Source organism: Micromys minutus (genome assembly GCF_963924665.1).
Source record: "Micromys minutus genome assembly, chromosome: 24".
In the NCBI taxonomy this organism is placed as follows: Eukaryota; Metazoa; Chordata; class Mammalia; order Rodentia; family Muridae; genus Micromys; species Micromys minutus.
The window spans coordinates 44567060-44593170 of NC_137959.1; the positions used below are offsets into that span (position 1 = coordinate 44567060).

General features: G+C 50.9%; 1 protein-coding gene across 1 annotated transcript; it reads right to left on the minus strand.

The window, feature by feature from the left end:
• Nucleotides 1-375: 375 nt before the first annotated feature.
• GALNS (galactosamine (N-acetyl)-6-sulfatase) lies at nucleotides 376-25922 on the minus strand. Its single transcript, XM_080937385.1, has 14 exons — nucleotides 25752-25922; nucleotides 21138-21261; nucleotides 20246-20320; nucleotides 19500-19602; nucleotides 17336-17479; nucleotides 15985-16051; nucleotides 15768-15895; nucleotides 15257-15396; nucleotides 12807-12910; nucleotides 10169-10305; nucleotides 9380-9482; nucleotides 5212-5333; nucleotides 2939-3056; nucleotides 376-1048 (listed from the first exon to the last, which is right to left on the minus strand). The coding sequence occupies exons 1-14, from the start codon at nucleotides 25869-25871 to the stop codon at nucleotides 962-964; spliced, it is 1572 nt and encodes a 523-aa protein (XP_080793511.1). The 5' UTR covers nucleotides 25872-25922; the 3' UTR covers nucleotides 376-961.
• Between the last annotated feature and the right edge of the window lie 189 nt (nucleotides 25923-26111).

Below are 26111 nucleotides of genomic sequence, written 5' to 3' on the forward strand. Positions count from 1 at the left end.
CAGGTACATGGACACCTAACACACAGTCTCCTGCCATAATCTCTAGTGTAAAAACCAGGATAGGTGGCTGTGGTGGCACACGCCTTTAGTCCCAGCACTTGATGAGGAAGCAGGCAGATCTCTGAGTTCAAGGCCAGCCTGTTCTACAGAGAAAGTTCCAGAAGAGCCAGGGCTACACAGAGAAATCTTTTTTTAAAAAAGAAACAAGCAAACAAACAACCCCAAAATAAAGCTGAGGCTCCCAGCATTAACACACCTCTTGTTCCTTTATTCTTGCTCTCAATCTCTTCATCCCCATTTTTCAGCCTTACAACTCAGCTCTGGCACTAAAGTAATTGCACAGGTGTGAAAACTCATTCTTGATGGACCACTCCCATGAGCCCTCAGAGAAAGAATCTCAGAGACGGTGTGGAGCACATGGGTGGCAGGAACAGACGTGGCCCCAAGGTGCACCGAGCCAGGGCAGGAACTTAGGATATCTCCTTATCTCCAAGGGGCAGTGACAGATGCCACCTTGACTGGAAAATGTGCTATCTTTGTCTTTCCTTTGTAGCTATTGGAAAGGAGGTAGGGTGGCTCAGGGGTTAGCCTGGAGGTGAGGATGGATGGCCAGGTAGATGGTGGCTCCTTGGCATCTCGATGCAATTCTCACTTTTATCTACAACGCCGAGGTTGAGATGTGTGCAGGGAGAGTGAGGTAGCAAAGTGACAGCACCTCAGACCCTGGGCTGGAACACGCGTGGTGATCAAGGCTACTTGTGGTAGGAGAGCCGCTTCTTTCTCAGGATCCAGTTGGCAGGATGGGCTGCGCTGCTAGAGAGTGGGCTGCAGGGTCAGGGCTTCAGGGTGGGCAGTCTGGTCTCAGGGGCTGTCCATCCCATGATGGGAGGGCGGAGGGCAGCTGGTCTCTTCCATTCTTCAGTCCCAAGGCCAGGGCCTTCCAGGCATTTGTAGGTCTTGGTTAATGGGCCCAGAAGCATTTCTCAGGGACAGACTCAGGAGGTGTCAGACATTTCCCTAGTTTTTCACAGCCTGGGGGCGCCCAGTTCTGGAAAATGAAATTTAAGAAAATGAAATGTAGTGGTTTATTTAGACTTTTCTGGCCTGGACACAATTATCTCGATGTGGGCCTCCCACCCCACCCACCCACTTAGCTGCAGGGCTGAGATACCCCATTCTCCACGCCTTCCAGAATCCTAGGCATGTGGAGTCCCAGGCCCTACTTTAAACCGCAGCTCTGGCTCTGGGTGGGGCTGCAACTGGCAAGCAAGTAGCAGGGAAAGAGAGCACAGTAAGCCAAGCCTTAGGACAAACGTGGTCTAACAGTCTGCGTCTCAGGCAGCTTCCCAGTGGGGGAAGCCAGGAAAAGGAGGCTGCCGCACAACCAAGAGTCTGGGCATTAGACAGACTCCCTGGTAGGCAGGGAGAGGAGCCATGTCTAGGCCATAAAGGAGCTGGATTTCTAAGTGCCCAACCTGGCTTCTTTTTCATCCTCCTGACATGAGACAAAAGCATGATAGCTTAAGATGAAGGTAACAGACCCCTGCTAATGGATGCCCAGCACGTTTGAGGCCTGCTCAGGACATGCCAGGCACGGTTCTGGGCCAACCCACCATCCCAGCTTCCTTCAAAACTGACCAACCCTAAATTGCTGAAGAAAAATGTTTCAGAGACTTTAACATCTTTCTTCTGGGCTGGAGGGATGACTCAGTGGTTAGGAGCACTGGCTGCTCTTCCAGAGGTCCTGAGTTCAAATCCCAGCAACCACGTGGTGGCTCACAACCATCTGTAATGGGATCTGATGCCCTCTCCTGCTGGGTCTGAAGACAGCTGTAGTGCACTTACATATAATAAATAAATAAATCTTAGAAAAAGAAAAAACTTTCTTCTATGTGTCTGCTGCATGTCTGTGTTTCCTCATCCCCAATAATTGCCTTTCTTCGGCTGCTGATTCTGTGTGGTCCCTGAGATTTTCCTGCTGCTACCTCTACCTGTGGCACTCCAGGTTTTTCCTGCCTTTTAATTGTTTAACTGGCAAAGAAAGTGAGCCCGATCGAAGCTTGCTCGCCACTCAGTGGACTAAGCCTGCACTCCAGCATGGCTGCAGCCTGGAGGGGAGCAGCCATGTCCCACCGTGAGGTCACTCAGGCTCCGGAGACCCCAGAAACCTGGCAGTCTAAGAACAAGCCCCCTGATCTACCACTGCTGGTTAGAGCTCAGAACCAGCACTGTGTGGGCTTATCCTCTGCCAAACCACTGCCATCTTCATGAGTTTAGCTGGCCTTGCTTGCAAAAGGGTCATCAGGGCTTGGTTTGCTGACTACTGACTGTCCTTAAGGACTGCAGGAGAGTCATGGAATACTCACCTAAAGGCAGCCATTCCTCCCAGTCAGCTGCATACAATTCCTCCCTAATGGCAGGCAGCCTTGGGGAGGGGCGAGAGTACATGGGTGGGAGAGGATAAGGGGAGGGAATCTCTGCTGGCTACAGACCCTGGTTCCAGCATGGGTGCTTTAAGTGCCCCTTCCTCAATGCTCCGGCCTGTCACCCTTCACTCACTGTTCCATAAGAAAGTCTATACATCCTTTGGTTCCCCGGAGTGACCACTGGTGGAATGTACCTCTGTTGGTTAATGGGACCTTAGGAGGAGAGGTAGATGTTTACATCTCCCCGTGGGAAGGAGTTTAGCAATTAACCAGCAACTCGGGCAGCCATCTGTGAACGTCTCGAAGCTATTCCTCACTGGGACCCTCGGAGGACACTGTACCCAACTCAGTCCTCAACAAGGCTGCTCACCCTCCAACAATCCTCAGTGTTAGTAGGATACTGTACATTTTCCCTCCTGAGTTGCCCAGGATGTGAGTACCCCTGCCAGGCTGAGCAGCATGTGTACAGGGAGCCAAGCACAGGCAAGCCCCAGCATGCACAAATCACTCACCATGACAGCCTGGTTACACACATTGAGCTGGGGCTGTCCAGGGACCAAAGACTTTTGGTGCTGCTGGACAACCTGGGTGGTCCTGCTGAGGGCATCCTGGTATTCATTACTGGTGAAGCTGGAGAGAAGACGGCTCTGGTCACAAGGCTGTTGTGTCCAGGGCCGATCAGCTCCTGGCAGGCAGCTCAGGAGGCTCACAGACGTTCTAGGACATCAAGTGGTCTAGCCTGGAAAGCCTCAACCCTTGAGCTCATCTCTAGATGTGGTAAGAGCAAGGTTAGCAGTCTGAAGCCCAAGTGGGCTATGGGCTCCCGCCTGGTGACCCTCGAGCCTTCCTGGACAGCTGTCTGCACTGTGGACAGCTCTCCTGTTGTCAGACTCTGCCAGGGGAAGGAAATGGGGGACCTAGGAAGCCGAGCTGGACCAGAAAGGCCTCCTGGTACTGCCAATGTGACCTGTGTGTGAGGAGAAGCCAGGGGTGCAGCTTGGAGAATCAGGGTCCTGACAACTGGAGCCTCTCTGTGGGAACTGCTGTAGCAGTGGGTGCTACTGTGAAACATATATGCATATGACACTTGGCTTTTCCTTAGCAACTACTGTCTTCCACAAGAGGCAGGCACAGATGGAGAGAATAATGCCAAAAGCCCGAAAGTTCCAGCGCAGGCACTTGTGGCATTTTAATTAACTTTTTACTAAGAAGACATGTTTTTGTTTTGTTTTGTTTTTTGAGACAGGGTTTATCTCTGTAGCCCTGGCTGTCTCAGAACTCACTCTGTAGACCAGGCTGGCCTCAGACTCACAGAGATCTGCCTCTGCCTCCTGAGTGCTGGGATTAAAGGTATGTATCACTAAGATGAAGGAAGCAAGCATCACTAAGAGGCACTTTGATCTCTGGGCTGATGCTGAGGGCATGAAGTCAGTGGTAGCAAGTCACTCAGGCATGTATCTCAAAGGACAGCCCTGCCCGTCAACCGTGCAGCCCACCACCCCATGCCACCAGAGCTCCTTTGGTTTGTGACAGCATTTGTGTTCTACTGGGCCTTGAGGAAATACCAGACTGTGCCCAAGGGAAGGGAGAGAAGCTCTACACAGCCACAGTTTAGTGGCTACAAGTTTAACGTTAGGGAACTACAGTCCCACACTTCCTCTGGAGGATCTGAGAGGCACCTTCCTCCAGCATCTTGGCTTATCTTGTCCTTAAGTATCCTTTCCCTCTTGATGTCTATGTCCTTTCTTCTCCCAGAATAATGTCTCATACCTATCCAGGATGACTTCACTGTCATCTTGATCTTAACGGTACCTGTAAGACCATATTTCCAAAAGTGTGTCTTCTGTGTGTGCTAGAGACACACAGGTACCCATGCAGGATGTAGGAGCAGCCTTGAGGACCTTTCTGTTGTCTCAAAGCCCTCTCTATCTCCCATGAGCAAGTCATAGCCTGTCACTGAGCAGAAGGCTGTGTTTTCCAACCTGGCAGAAATGCTATAGAACACAGAACTTATATTCCAGGACCCAAGGCATCTACTGTCACCCTAGGGGAGCTGTGTTAGTCTCCTGAGAAGAGCCAGAGAGAATTTGGCTCCAGGCAGCTGAGGACTGTTAGTAGATCTAGACTTCGGTGGATGTGTGTGGTCACTGGTCGTTGGTACAATGACGTTTCAATCTCGCTGTGAATAAGGGAAGCTGAGAGGGGTGCTCTTGAACCCTGCAGTGGCCCTTTAACTCACCAATGTTGGTCATTGTGGTCGGCCAGCTATAGTGACTTTTGAGTTGAAACACTCCTGCCCACTGGAGGCCACTAGGCACTCTCAGTTCCAGACTCTGGGATTGAGTCTTTGACTATCCTCACCCTCAGTCTTTCCCTCTGTCAGTCTCAGGGCTAGTTGGTGTGGATGGATGTATCCTATGCCTGGCTCCCTTTCCCTTAGCCATCCCTGCAGGTAGCTTGGAGTATAGAATCCATTGTTGGAGTTGTCAAAGAACTGGGCCCAGAGGGGGAGGGATAAGAAAGCAAGAAGAGAGCAAGGTGGCGGTGACCTATAAAGGTAAAGGTTTCTGGGGGCCAGTAGGCTCTACATCAGTCTTGGTTGGACACCCGGGGTTCGGGTTCAGGGTTCCATGTCTGCGTTTTTCATCACCTCACAAAGGCAACCACTCCCTGTGAGAGCAGAGGGGTAACTCCACAGAAGGCAGAGTACCCAGGTGTGGTTCTCACCTTTGGCCTGTCTGGCCAGTGTCTCCTCTGCAGCTTGGAGACCCTGCCCCTGCCTCACCTGAGTGGGAATCTCTCCCCTGGGTCACGCCCCAGGTGGAAGATCAGGGGTAGCTCCGTGTGTTCTTCCTGGGTGTGCGTTGTGACTCCTGAAACATTCTGCCCGGGGCAGAAGTCAATGCCCTGCAACAAAAGGCACAGAGGGCCAGTGAGCATCCCGGAGCCAGAAGCCCATGCTGTTCGAGATGCCCTACTAGTCCAGCTTCCCACACATCCCCCCATACCTGGTACTGCGGTGTTAACTGGGGAATGAGCCTGAGTCTGGTAGAGTATGGCCACCTCCTGGCTGAGGGGAAAAGCTTTAGGCTGAGAGTTGCTCAGCCCTCTGGGCATCACCCTAAAGTCTTTTTTCTTTCTTTCTTTCTTTCTTTTTTTAAAGATTTATTTAATATACGAGTACACTGTACACACCAGAAGAGGCATCAGATCCCATAATAGATGGTTGTGAGCCACCATGTGGGTGCTGGGAATTGAACTCAGGACCTCTGGAAGAGCAGTCAGTGCTCTTAACCACTGAGCCATCTCTCCAGCTCCCTAAGTGTTTGTTTGTTTTTTTTTTTTTTTTGTTTTGTTTTGTTTTGTTTTCCTATAGTCTGGGCAGCTAGCCTGTAATCTCAGCATTTAGGAGATGGAGGTAGGAATATCATGAGTTTGAAGTCTTCCTGGGCTACAGGAGACCCTGCCTCAAAACAAATGAAACAATCTGGACAGTCTGACCCTTTGATTTTGACCAACAGTGCAGGGGAGAGCTCCTGAGAGTGACTGAAAGACCTCTCAGTGTGTGGCCTCTCAGAAGGTGATGAGTCAGGATGAGTCACTAGACCAGACAGGAAGGAGAACCTTTTGCTTGAAAGCTGAGAGAACACAGACCCAGAGCTGAACATCTGGAGCTAAAAGCAAGGGACAAATCAGCCGGGAAGGGAAGGGCACAGGCTGTGTGATCATGACCCCTGCACTCAGAGGTACAGAGTGAAGGCTGAACTCAGGCCACACGGAGCCAGTCCCTGCATCGTCTCTTCAGATAGCTTGGCTGCTGCGGTTGCCTCTCCTGGGAGCAGCCTGATTCCATTACAATTGTTCCTGTGAACAAGCTTACCCTTTGCCCTTAACCCCCCCCTTACCAGATCTCTCCGCTTACCCCTTGGGGTGACTGATGTAGGAACGGAGAATGCCCTTAATCACTCTTACAACAGTCCCAGACGGGAGCTGTGACTCAGGTGCCCTCGTGTCTGCCAGCTCGTCAATGGGAGACCTTACTGTAGGGTCTGTTTACATTTAATGTGCAGTGCAGTTCCCTAAGCAAAGGTCTGTAACACCCCAAGATGGACAACTGACTGGTGTAGCAGTTTACAGTCTATAAAGCAGGGAGGCCGTAGGCTATGACGTTCCATTTCCACTGAGCTGCAGAGCCAAGTTGGGGACTGGAAGGACAGGTGACATTATAGTCAAAATGGGTTACAGAATCTAGGCCTCCTGGAGCACCCTGCCAGGGGACAAACATGCAGCACACAGCAGGGAACCACCACAGTCAGCAGAAAAATACCAAACAGTTAATGGAGAAGTCTAGATGGAACACATAAATTATAATTTGGATGCAAATCAAATAAGCTATTTAATTAAGATCCCGCTAATTGGTCTAGGGTTTCTCTTACAGCTGCTGTTGTCTGAGTGCCTCACCCTGAGGGCACTGCAGGAAAGTCAGCCCGCTGTACAGAATGCTCTATCTTCCCCACAGAGCTGGACTCTGGCCTGCCTCTGGATTCACAGTGGGATGGGGACAGACAGGCTGCTAGAAACCACATGCTGATTTTGGAGAGGGACATGACTCACTCTCCTGGAGGATAAAGGTTCAGGTGTAGCAGCTGAGGCCTCCACCTTAGATCTGAAGCTAGAACCTAAGGCTGTTAAGACAACACCAGGAATTCAGGAGTAAAGGCCAAAGACCTGAGTGTTTTCTCCCAGGAAGCCCAAGGTTGACGCTGCTCTTCTGAGCCTGGCTGTGACCTTTAGCAGGTCTCTGGCCTCTGTGTAACATGGGCTCTCAGCTTGATTAGGAGGGTGGAAGTGATGGACACAGGTCTCATGACTTGGCTGGAATAGGCTTAGGCTATTCCCTTTAAACTGGGTTCCAGAAAGAGACCAATTTTCAACCATCTAACTCTGGTCCATGAGGGATGAGGACCTAAGACCTGGGCTCTTTGGAATCATTGTCCTACAATGGGGGAAGATTCTGCTAATAGCAAGAGCTATACACATTTCAGACATTAAATTACAGACCTCATGTTCTGAGAAGCTAGAAGCTGTGCAAACCCTTGTGGGTCCTACTCCACCTACTGGAGCATAGAATAAGGCATTGTTGGTGGCAATGCAGTTTCCTCAGGACACCTTCTAACCCCTTGTGCAAACAGGATCACATCGGGACCAATTGGTACCTAACAGACCATGTGGATATGAGTTCTGCCTGCAGAACCTTCCAGACATTCACTGGTGCTGACAGGATTTGGTGTATATCTTCTTGGATGGGTGTTAGTCTGGCAGAAGCAGAGATGGGTTTTTCTGGACCCTGCCTTAAGGAGACCAAAGGGGCAGAGCAGCCACCCATGGAGCCTTGTGGTGGTCCAGAGAGGGAGCCATACAGGCATGAGAGGAAATTTCTTCTGACTTTTAAACTACCCAAACTCTTCAGGAGCCAACAATGGGTACCCCAGAGAAAACCCTGAGGAGAGCCCAGAACGTGGGACAACCTTAAGGTTCTGCTCACTATAACCTCAGATCCTTTGAGGGAATTCCAAAAGCAATTCAGGGTTACAGGGAGCAGAAGCATTTATGAATACCCAGAAAACATGTCTCTAGGATACTGGCTGCCTGTGCTGGACAGTTTTATGTCAGCTAGACACAAGCAAAAGCCATCTGAGAGGAGGGAATCTCAGTTGAGAAAATGCTTCCATAGGATCAGGCTGGGGGCATAATTTAGGGAGTTTTCTTAATTAGTGATTAGTGAGGGAAGGCCCAGTTCATTGTGGATGGTGCCATCCCTGTGCTGGTAGACCTGGTTCTATAAGAAAGCAGGCTGAGCAAGCCAGGGGAAGCAAATGGCCTCCATGGCCTCTGCATCAGCTCCTGCTCCAGGTGCCTGCCCTGTTTGATTTCTGTCCTGACTCCCTTCAATAATGTGGACATGTGAGCACCAAACACACCTTCTCCTCCTCGACTTGCTTTTTTGGGGAGGTGTTTCATCACAGCAGTAGAAGCCCTAATGAGGACACCATCTCTGAGATGCGGCAGATGAGTGTCTAGGACCCTCAGGCAGGGTGGGTCAGAAAGAGGATGGGCAGGGCAGGAGCCATGGAAACGGTCCTAGGCTGCTCCAAACTTCCAAACAAAGTTTGGGAGTCAGTGCCTTGAGTCATAGTCACACGTCCACCTCGGTTTGAGCTGCTCACTTGCCCACACATACCCAGCCCAGCCTGGCATTCTGCCCAGTCCAAAGCCCTGCCTAGCTGGAGCCTCCTGTAGTTTGCTTCCTCATTTGTTCAGAATGTTCTAGCATTTAGGCTTTTCATTAAGTGATTGTCTTCCCTATTAAGGCACATTAGAAGGTTTTCATGTGCTTAAGGGCCTTACAGAGCCTGAGGGGGTGGGGGAGGTAGGACCAACCGCTGCAGGACACAGGCCTATGGCAGCCCCACGTGGGTCGAGGGGCCAGCAGAGGCCTAGGCTATGAATGGTGTGGCACTCCACCTTGAGTCCTTGAGCGGGCACCAGATGTAGACATTGATGCCAGCATCTGCGGCCATCAGCATCTGGGCCCAGGCAGGCACCACTGATACTGCCAGCCTGGGAGGGAGCAAGAGAAGAGTGCTAAGTAGAGCCTTAGGGGATGGTGGACAGAGAGGACCTTGTGCTTTCTGAAGAGCACATCCCAGGAGAAAGTATTTGCCCCCTAGCAGGATAACACTCATGCACCCCTAGAATTTTCCCTGTGCTCAATTTCTACATCTCGACATAAACTAAGAAAGGGCAGGACCCATAATGCCACACGAGGGAGGGATGTTGTAGGGGCATTGGTGCCTCTCTTGATGGTAGCTGAGAGACAAGATTCAACCCAGTTCTCCAGTGGCCTTCCAGTGGTGCCCCTTCCCAGGGAGGCTGTATTCAGGGGCTGGTACCTGTCTGAACTCCTCCCAGGAGTTGGTCCAAGTCCAGAGGTGTGCTTTGTACTGACCAAGAGTGACCGCCATCAGTGTGTTGCCACGGTAGTAAAATATGGGCCTGTTGTGTTGAGGAGAGAAAGAGTGAAGATCAAGTCCCTGTGTTTACACGTGGAGCTCCTGGCTGGGGAGCGCGGAGCTGCCCATGCCTCCGAGAGGTATCAGCTGGCACTTTAAAGGTGTGCTGAGTACGAACAGCAGCAGGGAACTGGGGTGCGTGGCTCAGGAGAATGATTTCCTGGCACACGTGAGGTCCTGGGGTCCTATTGGCCCAGTGTGTGATAACCAATAAGGCTACAGGAATTGATCTGAGTCATCCCTGGCTGGCCCTCCTCCTTGTGAAGGCAAAGCCAGACCCTAGGAAATGGGGCTGATAAAGGACGTGAGCTGTTAACAATGAGATTCCCTTCTTGGAAGTCAGGTGGGTCTGGAACTGGGAAAAGCCCACCCTTGTTGAAAGGACATGTCCCATCCCTGAAGTCTTAAGATGCTTTCCTAAGGGTCAGGGCTTCCCAGAGCCATACCAGGCTAAGACTGGTTTCTTTCCTAGGTGCACATCCCAGGTGTAGCTATAAGGTTCCAGTTCCATCTTGTCTGGGCCCCAGCATCTACACTGCTTCCTTTCCTATGCCATAGCTAGACAGTGAGGAAGTCATAGCCAGTGAGGAAGTTATAGCTCCAAGCTCCATCAGGAGCTGGGGCAAGGAGGCAGGACTAGAGGTGGAACAGATATTGTCTAGTACCAACCTGTCTATCATCTGGCCCTGGAGCATGATGGGGAGGAGGTCAAGTCCGTCAATTACCCTGTCACTGGGGGGCTGCAGGCCTGCAAGGGACAGGCTGGTCGTAAAGAGATCCATGACACTTCCCAGCTGGTGGCTGACCTGAAATGGATGGAATAATCTTTGAGACACTCCATCCTGACCAGATGGTGTTTGTGGGCTGGTGTGGTGAGCACCCAATTCTTCTCTGGGTATGCAAATGTGCCCTGCCACACGGCCATGGGTAGGGGCACAGCCAGGGTTAAGTGGAGTCATGGGGCTGGTAGTAGCAGCTGGGACTTAAACTGAACATCTGACCTCAGGTCAGGCCACACTCATGTCCCACTGCCCCTACCACATATGAATTAGCTGTCATTGCAAGATCCAGACTGCTAGAGCTCCTTCCTCCTCACAGAAAGACACCCGAGGGTCCCTCCTAATGTTCATTTTGACACCTGTGAGCTTTGTGCATCAAAGGAAAAAAGGTCAGGAAAGGCCCAGAAGTAGGAAGCCAGGTAGAAAGGAACCAGACAAATGGTCCAGCCTCCTGCCTTACCCAGGTAGAAAGGAACCAGACAAATGGTCCAGCCTCCTGCCTTACCCAGTCAGAAGAGAGTTCCAAGAGAGGCAGAGGTACTTGCTGGGTCCACTGCTCTTCATCCGCAGACATGTTAGCTCCGTGGGAAGTGTACTTGGCTATTTTCCACACATGCCCCGGCGTGAGTGAGTGGCCGGGGATCTTTTGTGGCTCTGCCTCCTCTGTAACAGTGAGCTCCTTCACTGGCTCGCCCATCCCCCAATACCCTCTCAGTGTTGCTGTGCTGGAGACAGTGTGCTCATCTCTCTTCCTTGACCTCTGTGGCTCGGGATGGTCAGTGTGGGGTGAGCACATGATACACGTGTGGTCCTCTAGGAAGACATGGCTCTACAGCCGCCTGTCAGGGCCTCACCTGGAGTCCAGTTTGGACAGACTTTTCTTATTGTTCCTTGCTTGGCCCTCATTCAATAGTGCCGTCTGGAGATGCTGTCGAGTAAACCTTGAACTTGACCAGACCCTGGCTGAAATCCCCCACCTCTATGTCGAAACCCCTTACTGCCCTTGCGTAACTTGTACCCTGATGGGGTTTGGGGAGGAGGCAGTTTTTAAAGAAAAAATGGCTGTGTCAGGACAAACAGCCCTGGGAGAGACCTTTGCAACCTGCATGCACTTTGCTGTAGAATCTGTTTCCTCATTCCCCAACCCCACACACACCCTCCCCTATAAAAGATCCTAGCCAGCTCCCCTAACCCCTGCAGGCCTCTTTCCCATGGCAAAGCATCCGTCTTCCACTGTTTGAAACAGTTTCATCTGCTGAGGCCATTCAGACTCATCTCCTCACTCTGTGCCCTGAAATCTAACAGATTTGACTCTCATGCAGTGAGATCCCTGTCAGACATGGCCGTTCTTCTATAGGGCCTGCTTGGGGATAGGGCATTCTTGCGGGTGCATGCTCTAACTAGGGTCTCCCTACCTATGGTATCAGGGGGCAACAGAGGCCTTGTAAAGCCTTTTCGGGGAACAGAGAGCTTTCGGAATGGCTCATGGCCCCCTCTGGGTATTTCCCTCCAGAAAAGAGGGTAGGGGAAGGAAGAAAGCATGGTGTACAACTGAGGAGGAAGGGGTCTGACTGCCAGTGCATGCATCTGAGTGTCTGCATCTGACAGCAGGAGGATGATCTCGGCTCCTTAGCCGGGTCAAAGGAGTGTGAGTGGTCCCATGGCAGGATGGTTGTTGCCGGTTCTGCCCTAGTGGCTGCCGGCTGGATAGCTGAGCTGAGCTGAGTTTCCCTTTCTAGTTAGAGGGAAGAGAAAGGACTGTTTGTGGCCGGCAGAGTGTCAGCCGTCAGGGACATCTGCATTACCATCTCTGGACTCTGTGGTTATAGGATCCCACTCAGCAATGGGGACGTAAGAGAGGAGGAGGGACTAAGGTTGTGCATCATCTGGCCTCTAGGAGACTGACCTGTTCTGCCCATGCAAGCCAGTATTCATAGCAGACTAACGGAGAAGCAGAGAGTGGGGGTAAGGAGACAGAGGAAGGCTAGCCCAGCACTTAGCTCCATGAACTCCCAGACTCTCTGAGGAGCCAGCCCCATGGCTTGTCACAGAGGCCAGCAGATGCCCACTCCTGACTGTTAGAGTCAGCTATTCTGTCCAGTCCCAAGGATATGGAGGGAGGATGCACCACTGCGGGTGAACTGAGGAACCTGGACTGTCTCCAAGATCACAGGGGGAAGAGGCCAGGTGAGGAGCAATGGCATAAATGCTCCTCTCAACAGCAAGCACTTAGTGTGCGGACTGCAGGCTTCACGTAGATTCTTGAACAAGGGGTGGCCTACCTGGGGCCAGGGCTTGGGGTCGAGAGTGCTGTCTGGCATGAAGGGGGCCAGACTGAGGCCTCTGAAGGATACACACTGTACCCACTTGAGGCCCCATTTCTTTGCCACAAAGGCATCAGGGTTCCGTGTAGGGCCATCACTGTCCTTTGTACTAAGTCCACAGAACATGGGCAGTCAATTGATTCCAGAAGCCTCCTTTTTACCCTGGCACCAGTGCCCCTGAGACCGTGTGGCATGGTGACTCACCTGGCCTGCAGCAATGTGCCCTGGCCACCACGCGATCGCTGGCTCCCTCATCCCGCCTTCAAACGTCGTTTGCTTCCCACACAGGAAGGGACCGTTGCTGCCACCTGAGGATGAGAGTCACCACACGTCGACTTGAGATGTCAGGGCCCTGGGTCCTCTGGGAAGTCAGGGATGGTAAGTGGCTTATCCTGACTTCTGAACTCATTGTTAGGCACATTTGAGTCCTGAGGTCATGACGGAGACAAGGGACCAGGAGGATGAGGTCAGGTTGCAGACACAAATCAGGAAACCCGGGTGGCTCTGGCCTGGGCAGTTAAGCTGCGGCTTTAAAGAGAGCAGAATATTCTTGCCTCACTGAAGCTGCTGCTCAGAAACAAGAAACAGCCGCAGAAAGCCATGTTACAGGCCACAGACACTTGCTGATGCCCGTAGTTAGTGTTCTTAGATGCTCATCTTCACAGGCACCATGTACTGGGGAGGGTCCTACTTAAAATGTGGTCTACCCCAGGGCACACAGCTGGAGTTTGAAGCCACTAGGCCCTAAACAAGCTTAGGGGAAACTATGGGGGATGAAGCCCCCCTCTATCTCAATCCTAGACACGAGGACTCATCCCGTGGAAATGACAGTCACTGCTCTGTGGCTTCTGTGGCTTCTTCTCCGTGTGCAGCAGGCACGGCAGAATGAAAGATGTCAGGTCCAAAGCCCAGCATCTCTGTTCACCCTGAGCCAGGCTAACTGCACCACTGAGGAACAGGCATGGGCACCAGTAAGGACGTCCGCTAGGTAGCAGATCTGTGTCGGGGGGACAACACCTGGGCCTGAAGGCAACCATATTCTATTTCTTAAAATAGGTATGGGCATATGGGACTTAATTTTTTGTAAGTGTTTTAAAATCAAACTCTGACAAGTCTTGTTCAGGGAAAACTCTCCCGGTTCACTTTGCATCAGTCGGTCCGGGCATGATTGCAGTAGTGTCAGCATTACCTGGTAGTGTCAGCATTACCTGGTAGTGTTAGCATTACCTGGTAGTGTCAGCATTACCTGGTAGTGTCAGCATTACCTGGGCCAGTGGTCGCCAGCATGCACATCTGTATTCTCCGCTTTGAAATAAGCCAATGGGATATTTGAAATCTGAACTGGTGCCCAGTTCAGTGTTCCTGCCACTATAGGGAAGGGCGCCGGTTTTGACCAATGTGGCATTTCAGACTTCCTCAAAGCTAGCAGCTGTTGGTGAGGAGAACCAGTTTTGGCTGGCCCTGTCTGGCCACCTTCGGAGTTGGCTTCTATCCTAAACTGTACTTGCACTTTTTAAACAAGCCAGAGCTTAGTGCTGATAGACACCAGAGACCTTTTTTTCATCATTTTGATGGTTACCATCTTCTACCTTAGATGCAGGATGGCCTCTGACCCACTGCACAGGGGAGCTGGTGCTGAGAAACTGAGGTAATTATTAGAAATGATACCATTTCCCTCTGCCATGCACCTTCCTACCCTGAGAGTTAGCCAAATAGGTAGCATTTGAGCTCTGGGTACTTTCTGGGAGGTGTTGGAGTCCTGCTCTTTTCTCTGAGATGTATGTGGAAAGCTTGCCCTAAGAACTAAGCTCGCGGGGGCTGGAGGTATGGCTCAGTGGTTAAGAGCACTGGCTGCTCTTCCAGAGGTCCTGAGTTCAATCCCCAGCAACCACATGGTGGCTCACAACCATCTGTAATGGGATCTGATGCCCTCTTCTGGTGTGTCTGAAGACTGACAATGTACTCATACATAAAATAAATAAATTAAAAAAATAAAAAAGAACTAGGCTTGCCCATGGAGCTGAACATTGAGAACCTCCAGGTCAGCCTGCCTAGACTTGGTGGTCCTCTCTATTACCAGACAGCTTTTCTTTGGTTTATGGATGCTGTACTAAGTTTGTTCACCTGAAACCAGGAAGCCCCAGGGCACTGGGCTGTAGACCTGACTGTGCCACCTGAGGTATCAGAGCCTAAGTTGCCCAAGGGCAGTACAGGCTGTGGAGATTACTGGGTTCTCAGCCTTGACCAGTAGGTAGCCTTGTATTGATTGCTGATCAACATGGGTGACTGTCCCAGGTCCATCCCTTGGATGGCTCCCAAGGCTGAAGGTGTTATTCCTACTACCTCTGGAGCAGCTAAACCGCTCTGCCCCCAACATCACCAGGTGTTCTGCCAAAGCCCTGGCTGCCAGTCTCCTGCAGCCTGAGGCTGTGGGCAACTCTGGCTTCTTGCAGGTAAGGACCTTTCTGAGACATTTCCACCCCGTGACACTTGCCTGTTCTTCTTTGTCAGAGGATTCAAAGTCATGTGAACGCAGGCCAGGCCTGAGTCAGCAGAGTCAAGCTGTTGATGCTGGGTACGGCTATTCTGGGAGGTCTGGGAGTCGCTCTCAAGCCAGTGACCTGGGGCCGGAGGATAGGAAACAGAAAACTTGCCTTCTTTGGGAGCAGAAATGAGGGCTGCGCCATTATCCGATGTGAAGAAGACAAATGTGTTCTTGCTGATGCCCAGGTTCTGCAGAAGGCTCAGGATCTTCCCAACACTGTCATCTATTTCCCGAACAGCATCGCCATACCTGCAGGCGAAGGTGATACTCCATCAGGGAGCCGAGGGCATTAGTGTGACCCAAACACCAATCTTGCCACAGGGCAGCTAGCTGCTCCTCAGGGAAGTTCCGGCTCAGGAAAAATGGTGCAAACGATGCAGACATAAGTAGCACAGCTTTCCTTTCACCGATGACACCTGGCCGGAGGAGGTTTCAGCGGCATTGGTGTTTTGTATCTTTCTTTTGTGGTGCTGGGAATCGAACCCGGGGCCTCATGTACCCTAAGCATCTCCACTATTGGAAAGCATCCCAGCTAATTTGGACTTTCCATAATGGCCCAGGCCAGCCCCACTCGATGATCCTCCGTGTAACTGAAGGCCTTTGTGGGGCTTATGACTCACCGCCCTCGAAGGCTGGTACCCAAGAACTGTTCTGAGGCGTAAACTGGCGCATGCGTGGCGTCGATGGCCCAGTAGAGGAAAAAGGGGCTCCGCCTTGTATGTTGTGTCCGGATGAAGTCCAGAGCTTCCTGTGGAAAAGGACTCCATTCTCCTCTGTTGAAGGCCAAGTCATCCCCCTGCCTCCCCAGCTTGCCTCACTCAACCCACTCAGCCTTACTTGTAAGTAGAGTTGGGTGAGGTTAGCTTCCCCGGTCTTCAGGTTGATTGGGAACTCTTCATAAAATCTGAAAGCAAAAACCAAATATCAGAATTTATTCAAGAAAGCCCCTTCCTTGATTTCACCGAAGAGTCTGGGATGCTCCATGTGAAGCATGCACAGCTCCTAGGAGATGATCCTGACTGAGGTGACAAGGCCATGATGACATACACCCAGCATGTCAGATGAGTGTAGAACAAGTTGTGTGTGTGTGTGTGCCGCAGAGATGAGAAGGTCATGAGATGTAGCTGAGTGTATGCATGTGTGCACATGTGGGTATAGGTACACATGTAAGTGCAGGCACACATGTATGTAGAGGATAAAGGGTGGTATCCGTTGAGCTGGGTCTCTTTCTCCTATTAATATTTCTGAGACTGGGACTTACTCTATCACCCGAGATCTGCCTGTCTTTGTCTTCTACATGCTAGGATTAAAGGGGCCAGAGTCTCTCCTTGGCTTTGAGCCCACCAATTAGACTTGTGGGTTAGTGAGCCTCATGGAAATCTCCTGTCTCAGCCTCCCCAGAACTGGGATTACAAAGACATGCCATCCTGCCCAGCTTTTTACACCAGCATCAAGGACTGGGCTAAGGTCTCCGTGTTTGTGAAACCAGTGCTTTATCAACTGAGCCATCCTCCCAGCTCCAGAGGCTGCTTTGTGAGAGGTGAAGATGTCCTAAGGCCTGCTGGGAGGTAACCGTCCCTGGGTACCCCAAGGGCCCTGCCATAGCTCCTGAAGATAGAAAGCACTCATTTTTAAGAGGGCAATACTTGGCTCAGCCTTGAGGTCTGCTGATAGAACAACTTCCACTCAAGGAACAGAGGGGGAAGGAAGAGAAAAATTAAACAATCAAAAATTCAAGAAAACAAGTCAGGTCCTTGACCCCAAAGCTACAGGCTGCAGGTACCCTCTGAGACCTGGCCTAGGCGGGCTCCCCTCCTGACTAGGATCTCTTTTCATGGTGACAATGGCAGTCCCTGGCATGGCTCTCACGTTAGTTCATCCCCACAGTCTCCTTTCTTGTATACAGCTAATAGGCCAACTTGCTCCTGAAGATGACAGCTACTCTACCAAGAGGACACACAGGTCCTAGGACCTCCCGCCCCAATACAAAGCTATGATCACACCTTGGATGCAGGAGGTCCTTTAAGTCACATGTCTGATAGGAATCTATGACTATGGAGAGTTAGAGAAGTCCTCACGTGAGTCTAGATGCCAGCTGGTCGTTCAAGAACACCAGCCCTATTCTTCAGCAAGTGTCAGAGGCAAAGGACAAAAGCGAGGGCCACAGGGATGGGGCTCTGCCTGTTACCTGCCGACCATCTTCCAGTCCCTATACACAGGGATGTTGGGCTTGACCTTGTTGTCGTACGGTCCAAAGTGACAGTTGGGGGATCCAAACCACTCATCAAATCCGTGCTTCAGGGGGTGGAATTGGGGTCTATGACCCAGATGCCTAGAAACAGGAACCAGGATACTTGAGAGATCTCCTCCCTGGGGGCATTCCAATGTTTTGATCAGCAGCAATACATCGTTATCACCATTGTTAACCTTGTAAGCAGCATGCTGGCACCCCAACACCTCCTGGTCTGCACACTCCGAGGTACAAAGGGTTAGGCCTCACTTTAAGAGGGGCACAGGAACCCATCTGCACTCTCCAGACAGTGCTAGTACCTACAGCCCCGGGCACACCCAAGGGCGTCCAAGCATGACTCAGGACAGAGCAGAATGTCCTGGCAAAGCTAAGGGCTTCTGGGCACAGGTGAGGGTGTCTCAGCACGGCCAACGACATCTGGGCACAATGAGACCCTAAAGAGTTTAGGGAACCCCTCAGGATTCTGGAAGGATGAACCTGAAGGACAGTTGCATGGGGGGAAATTTCCCACATGCCTTGAAACCAGTTAGACTCAAATGTCCATTTTAGCCATTTCCAGACTCCAGTAGCTTCCTCCTGGACATTCTAGCCTTTATCCTCAGGGACACTCTAAGGTCCTTGGGTTTCTAGCCGGGCAGCTGACAGCTCCATTTCTTACACAAAGTCAAGAGTATTCCACCAGCAAAGGGGAGCTCAGCAGGAAGGTGGCTGGATGGGAAGATGGCACACTGGCTCAGGACTGCCCTCTCATCCTCAGAGCCTAGGGCGTGCATGACGCTGGAGTGAGGAGGACAGAACATGGCAGCATGCCTTCTCTGGTGACAGTACAAGCTATTTGGAGAGCGAGGCTCATCTGCTCTGAGAGGGGCCCACAGAGTAAAGCTTCACAGGGGGAAAGTCCTTAGGCAAAGCCGCAGGATCCCTGTGTGAGGCTCCACCTTCTTCCACCTCTATACCCCATGCCAGCCAGGAATTACCCTATGCTTTCCCATCTTTTTTTTCAGGGACCTTTCTTTAACTGTATGCCCTCCATCCACTAGTAGCTAAAGAGAGCTGCTATCCCAACGCCAACTCCTAGCACCAGTGGTCAGTGGTCCTGGGGCATCCCTGAGGCAGGGCCTGTCCTTCCTGGGAACTTCAGCTTCCAGATGTTCTTCAGAGCAGTGGCCATCCATTATCACCACAGACAGAAGCTGGGGAGGGTGTCCCGAGGGAAGGGGCCTGCTCGGCTTTAGGCTGGGGAGGGTTCCATCAAGGGGGGGGGTCATGGGATGTTGCAGAAGTGAAGCAAACGGTCAGTGCTGGAAACCAGCCACAGGACAGCTAAAGCACACCTACCCACCTGACTGTTTCACCCCACAGACACGGCCGTCCACTGGGCCCCCAACTCCCCCCTGCTTCCCGCTTCTAAGTTTGTGGCTTAGCCCTCTGGCAGCTGGAAAACTGTCTCATCTGTGTGAGAACGTGGTCTTACTGTGGCTGCTGGCATGGTTGGGGCAGGATGGCAGGGATGGTGGGAAGGAATGGGTTGGCCGGGATGGTTGATGGAATGGTTGAGCACTTGCTCAGTGCCATGTCGAGACAGCTCTCCTGGAGGCCGGACTTGAGATCTTGACTTAGTCTATTTATGTGAGACAGGGCCTTACAGTGTAGCTTTGGGTGGCCTGGAACTTGCTGTACAGATCAGGATGGCCTTGAACTCAGAGGCCTGCCTGTCTCTGCCTCCCAAGTGCTGGGGTTGAAGATGTTCGCCCTCATCAAATTCTCCACTTCAGACACCGAGTTCTTTTTTCTTTTTTTTTAAATATTAAAAAAAGATGTATTTATTTTTATTTTATGTGCATGGATGTTTTAACTGAGCACATCTGTGTACTATGTATGTCCCAGAAACACCAAGCTCCTGAAAGCCCCCAGCAGGAATAATAGACAACCCAGACTATAATCTCAGCATGTGGAAGGCTCAGGCAATGGATCATAAACCCCAAATCAGCTTGGGACCTTGCCTCAGAAAACAAAACAAAACAAAGACAAACTACAACAAAACTTAAATGAACCTGGAATCGAGATTCTGCTCCTCCCAAGAGGCAGGTCTAGGACTCACCACTTGCCCACGATCTTGTTGGTATAGCCTGCCTTCTTCAGGAGCTCGGGCAGGAGGTGTTCCGAGTCCGGGATCCCGCCCATGATCTCCTGAGGTGTGTAAGCTGGAAGAATGAGTATCACATCTCTGTGATGGATATACACACTGCCCCATGAACGTGGACAAAGAACTGTGGTCACGGTAGGGACACTTCCCAGGATGTTCCTAAGGACCCTCCAAGTCAGCACCAACATGGTGGGGATGGTGTGGTGGTGCCTCCACTCTGACCTGTCTCTCAGCTCTCCAGCCTCGTTTGTCATTTGACACCACTCTGTTCCCCACAGGCTACGCTCCAGGGCCCTTCCATGTTCCTTTTCTTCAACACCATTTAAATCCCACCTCATCTGGGACCCTATCCCGAGAGACCCCATCCAACTCTTAAGCTTGTTTCCAGAACTTCCCTGCTTTGACCTAAAACCCCATAGCTTCCCCAGTGGAATAGGAATCATGCCAGGCAGTGGGTGCCCCAGAAGTAGGTCCAAGGTGGTGGGAGGTTGCTGTGTGGTGTGTCTGAGGGTCCTCAGTGCCAGTTTGGTTCTTGTTGGGCCAGTTCAGGGAGGAAGCGTGTGACATGGGGTCTGCACTATGGAACTTATTTCTGCCTCAGGCTGTCTTTATTTACCAGCCCAGGCCCCAAGCCTAGGGCACCGGCTTTCCCTGGTCTAGACAGAGGTACCGAGGGGGTGAGGTGGGGTAGGGAGGCATACCATTCCTTGCATGCGCGTTGGTTGTGTAGAAGCCATTGCGGATGGGCAGCCGTCCTGTGAGCAGGGCTGCCCTAGCTATATAGAAGGATAAAGACAGACAGTGAGACAAACCGGGCAGGATCCTCAGACAGCACTGAAGTACCTCCCATGTGCAGCTCCTGGGATGGGTCTGTCCTGAATGCATCAGGTTGACACTAAGCTGTTGTATTTCTTGGGTTTTGTTTCTCTGTGAACCCCTGGCCGTCCCAGCACTCACTCTGTAGACCAGCCTGGCCTCGAACTCAGAGATCTGCCTGCGTCTGCTGGGATTAAAGGCGTGCACCACTACTGCCCAGCTGTCGATCCCTCTAGTCTGCATTGCTGAGCTCCGGCATTGGGAGATGACACAATGGCCTGAGGGTGGATGGAGGGTTATGTACCTGAGTTCTGCTCTTCATCTCTGCTCCTGTGCTCAGTTCTTGAGCCCTGGGACAGCCACATGCTGCCTCCTACTGCCAGTTCATCCTTCCTACTGTTCCTCAAGGTCAGCACTTTCGTAACACTACTATAGTAGGAGAGACATTCCCTGGAAGAGGCCTCACTGCCTCCCCACAACATCCACATCTTGTGACCGGGAAGTGCAGACAATGCCTTGGAGGCAGTTCTAGCAGTCAGTCCTCAGTCCTGGGGCAGAGTGATCTTTGCTTGCTAGCAGGAGCCAGCCCTGAAAGGGCCCTAATAAGCCAGAGGACTTAGAGTCAGGAGCCAGTATTATTAATAACAAAGGCCTCATTCCACCTGGCACCTGAGAAAATGCTGTTCTTCCTAGAGTGGGGCTGGAGGGGAAGGGTGTGTGAGACTCTGCTGGCCAATTGCGTCTCAAGAGTGGGGTCAGGGAGCAGCAGCAACTTACATGGTGAGCACAACGGGTTGGCAGAATAGAAGCTTGGGAAAAGCATCCCTTCTGCGGCCATCCGGTCTAAATTTGGGGTCTCTCTGGAAGGTTCTCCATACACACCCAGGTCACCCCAGCCCATCTGCAGGGAAGATCAAAGAGATGAAGAGTGATCCCTTTCCACAAATGGTTCTTTTGTGACGAGGAAGAGCCCCAGAGTGCACCGAAACCCTGGAAGCTTCCGTGAGCTCACTAGGAATTTGCTGGCTCTCACCCCTGTATCAGTTGGACCACCGTCATGGTATCTGTGTTTGCCTTCCTCCCCAGCTGAGATCAACCTCTGTATGCTCCTAGAGTCTTGGTGTCTAAGAATACACGTCTATTTTCAACCTAAAGCTGTTATGCAAATTTAGATTTCAAAAGCAAGTGCTTCGAGGTCCCCCTGAGAGTCGAGCCTAGAGCCACATGGACTGGCAGTGCCTCTCTACTGAAACACTCCATGACTGCGGTGTGCTCCGGCAATCTGATTCCAAACAACAAAGGCTAGAGCCAGTCCTTAGAGACCACAGGAGCTGAGGAGTCAAAAAGCCAAAGCAAGAGCTCCGTGAAAGGGAAAGGTGGTGTTTTGCATGTATCAAGGTACCTATAAGCACCAGTTAGGTGCAGGAAACCGCTCTTTCCAGGGTGCGGGATACCTACTGCCCACTGAAGGTGGCATCCCACAATAGCCTGAGGATGGCAGTCCAGAGGCATGCTTCTACTCCTCGTTTAACCCATTCCTTAACCATCAGCTCTTTCTGTGAAGACAAGCATGCTACCTTCCACCCTTCAGTTATCCGGAGTTAAAAGAATCAGCCTATGCAACCCACAGTGTAAGAGAAGTATTCTGTGAATTTTATCTCAACTAGGAAGAAGGGGGTGGGGTGGCACACACCTTTAATCTCAGCGCTTCTGAGGCAGGGGAAGTGGCAGGCATATCTGAGTATGCCTTGAGGAATAACTAACTAGTCAGATTCCAGGCTGCAAGGTGGCGCTTGCAGTCTGAGTTGGGAGGGGTTAAGGGATTGTACGCACATTCTAATTACGAAGCACAAACTGGCTGTAGAGTCTTTTGCAAGTCAATGTGACTGGCAGGCTGATAGGTCTGGAACAGATCAGTATACTCATTTGGGGAACCCACCCCTTGTTCTATAATGGTAGCTTCTCAGGTGGCACAGCCATAGCCACTGGAAACGGTGAAGAATCATGGCACCAGCACAGTTGTTGGACAATGGACACAGTTCCAGCAAAGCTGCGACCGTTGTCTTTCTAGCTCTCACTAGGGTTTTGGTCTCTGTGCATTTCATTCTTCCTGCATTAGGATTCACGTTAGGAAAGTCCTAAGATTAACTTTATCTGGCCACTATTTGGAAGTCTTCCTGGTGCCCTGGAGATGATAAGGCACAGACAAGCCCACAGCTAGATGAGGCCATTACTCCAGGAATTCCGAGCAAATCCAAACTACAATTGGTACAGGGAGAACAGAGACAAATGACAAAATCTGAATCTGACAAACAGGCCTAAGATCTCTTTTTATTACAGGCTTAGAGCTCTCTGAATATATAGTTTAAAGACAGGGGGTCATACAGGGGATACCCTGGAGGAATAAAACTCAATTAAATAAGATAGACCGATTAAAATAAACTTTTCCTACTTTTATTGTAGATGATGGAACAAAGTAAAAGAAGTTAGAAAGTGGTCTTTATTATTCATAAAAGATGGGTTTAGATATTTTCTGATGTCTGGAGTATTTTAAACTACAAATGCTAGGATGTTGGAACAATGGCTCAGTGGTTAAGAACACTGGCTGCTTTTCCAGAGGTCCTGAGTTCAATTCCCAGCAACCACATGGTGGCTCACAACCATCTGTAATGGGATCTGACACCCTCTGCTGGTGTGTCTGAAGACAGCTACAGTGTTCTTGTATACATAAGATAAATAAATACATATTTTTAAAAGATTTATTTATTACATATAAGCATACTGTAGCTGTCTTCAGACATACCAGAAGAGGGAATTAAATTAGATTCCATTACAGATTCTATGGGAAACCTGGAAGCAACCCCCCACCACCCCCAATGCATTCAGGGAACAGGGTTTACCTAGAACATGCCCCCTGGACACTCATGATGTGACCAGAGCAGGACAGGACCATGGCCAACCAGTCAAAACTCAGTGGCAATCCTTGAAGAATTTAAGACTGAGACAACCTTAGACAGTCAGTACCAGGCCTAGAGCAGGACCCGTGCCAGACACACATAAGCACCTGTTGCAGATTCAGACATGATGAGCCTGGCAAAGGTAGCTATAGAGGGCCAGAGGGAGGGGTTTGTAGAGAAGAAGGCACTAGTATGGAGGCCCCCTGCACTGTTGAAGTTGTACCTTCTTATCTGCCACCTAGGGAGCACCTCCTAGGGAGGACTTCAGGACTTTTCTTATCGCCTAGTATCCCTGCCTCTTCTGGCACAGGCAACCTGGAGTAGGTCAAATATAAACCCAGGAGGCCTCTCTACCCACGGTGTCCTTTCAAGAGATGGGCTTAGCTACCTCATTGGACAGCCCGGGATATTCTTCCTCTCTTATGCTTGGCCCAGAAGTAGGTCCAAGTCAGCAAAAGCCATTGTCCCACTGACATTGCTGACAGTAGGCTAGGTGAGCTGGGAGCTGCCTACAGCTGTCATGAGGTTGTCACAGGGCTCCCAGGGCCCCGCTTACAAATGGCAGCAGCTTTATGAAAGGGGAAGCTTGGAACCTTCTTGCTTTAAACCAGAGTGACTTAGTTGTCTAGTTGGTAAAGCCAGGGATTCCTAGTCCTGCTGAAGTTGAGTTCCTTTTCTGTTATTTGTATCACAAGTCTCTACATGACAAGACCCAGGTTTTGTAGAATGTTCTGGGATTCAGCTCCAGAGAACCCTCCTAACACAGCCCCAGGGTATCCAGAAGGTAGGTGGTGGTGCTTCCTAGTCAAGCACCTCCGTTACCTAAGCCTCTCTACTCACCTGGGGCTGCTCAAATTCACTGTGAGCCTTACCTGTAACCAGCACTGGGAAGGCTAAGGCAGGAGGATTGCCTTGAGTCTGAGGCCAGCTTGGACTACAGAGTGAGTTTCAGGCCAGTCAACACTACCTAGCAAGACCCTGTCTCAAAAAATAAGCAAAACAAAACAAACAAACAAAACAAAAAGTAAGGATGCAAAAAAAAAAAAAAAAAAAAAAAAAAAAAAAGGAAAAGAAGCCTAAGAGAACATTTACATAACTCAGCTATCCAAAGTCTATTAGTTCAAAATTCTTCAGGAGTCTAATGTAGGGTCAGAGAAGAGCTGTCCTCACAGGCTGTCATTTGGCAAAGGGAAGAGCAGAAAACTGACAGACAAGCCTGCACTCAGTACTTCTGGATCAAACGAACCAGTTAACCAGCGGAAACAAACCAAGCCAGTGTGATTTGGCTCTAAAAGGACTTAATACTGAAAGACACTATATATGTATAAAATCTCTCTCTCTCTCTCTCTCTCTCTACCTACCTACCTACCTACCTATCTATCTACCTATCTATCTATCTCTATCTATCTCTCTCTCTACCTATCTATCTCTCTCTCTCTATCTACCTACCTGTCTGTCTGTCTGTCTATCTCTCTATCTGTCTATCTATCTATCATCTATCTATATCTTTAGCACTATTCATTACTGTGTAAAGTCTGCTATCAGTGACCAGGACAGGAGCCAGAGGAGCCAGGCATCCAGAGTGTGAACAGTCGCCATCCACACAGAATGGGAAGCTGGAAAGGGTTTCCCACAGTGGCTTCCGGGTGGTGGGACTTATGTACAGGACTTTTTAGGTATATATTTTTCTTCATAATAAAGAACCAATGACCTAATGTTTATCAAGTGGGATGTTTACTTTCTTTTTCTCCTACTAAATCTCTAAAATCCAACTTATTTTACATGCATAGCACCTCTCTAGACTGATAGGCCTGCAAACCGCGTCCCTCTCCTCTTTTTGAGGAGGTATGTGTGGAGGACTGGTTTGGCTATTAATTAGCCTCTTGCAGGTATTAGCCTCTGATTTGTTCCAAAGCATCCTGAACTGGATGTGACCTTGATTCTAACAATAGCCGACAGGTGGGTGCCACTCCATAGTGTGTCTGCGGTGGGGGCGGTGGGAGGGGGGCTGGTAGGCTGAAGCTGCGAGGAAGACAGGGTCCAGTTCAGTTCGGATAGTTCTATCGGACCTAGTATTCTATGCAACTAGTTTCTAAGCTTTGCTTTCATGGCACTTCAAGGAGATAGATTCCTCAGATGGGGACACTGAGGGAGATCTGCCCCAGGTTAGAATTCATAAATGACCACAGGCTGTACACCTGCCCCCAACCCAGTCTCCAGGTGACATTGCATGCTTGACTTTGGCAGGGCCACCTGTTGAGGGGAGCGGAATGTCAACCCTCTCCAGGGAGGGGAAGTAGTGGGGAAAGGGCCTCCCTGAACACCTACCCCCACTGCGGAAACAGTGAGAGATGTTACACCGGGATCTGAACCTCATCTGGTCACATGGCTGCCCTGTGTCTTCCGTGTCCCCCTGCCGCGCGGCCCCACTTACATCGTCCATGAGCAGTAGCACGATGTTGGGGGGTTGCGGAGCACCTGCAGCCAAGAGTCCCAGTGCACTCAGTACCAGCAATAGCTGCTGGGCCCTGATCGCTGTGGTACAGGCCGCCATGGCTATCCAAGCTCCCGCTGCAGAGCCGAGATCCAGTCCCAAGCCCGCCGCGGTTCCGCTTGGATCGTAGGGCGAATGAGAGGAGAGGCAGGGCCACAGAGAAAAGAAGAGGGAGAGGTGGGGCCTAGGCCGCCTGAGTGACAAGAGTGGGCCTGGTCTTACAGGAAAGGGGCAGGACCAAGGCCGGACGGGAGGAACAGGGCGGAGCCATGGCAGAAAGAGGCGGGGTTTGAGCCGTGG

What these genes read in the sequence shown, in the direction of transcription:
- GALNS (XM_080937385.1), bottom strand. Translation starts at nt 25,871, where the DNA reads ATGGCGGCCTGTACCACAGCGATCAGGGCCCAGCAGCTATTGCTGGTA. An exon ending in TGCTACTGCTCATGGACGAT is followed by an intron (nt 21,262 to 25,751) that starts GTAAGTGGGGCC and finishes TCTTCCCTGCAG; the next exon opens with ATGGGCTGGGGTGACCTGGG. An exon ending in TCACCCAACTCTACTTACAA is followed by an intron (nt 15,896 to 15,984) that starts GTAAGGCTGAGT and finishes CCTTTTCCACAG; the next exon opens with GAAGCTCTGGACTTCATCCG.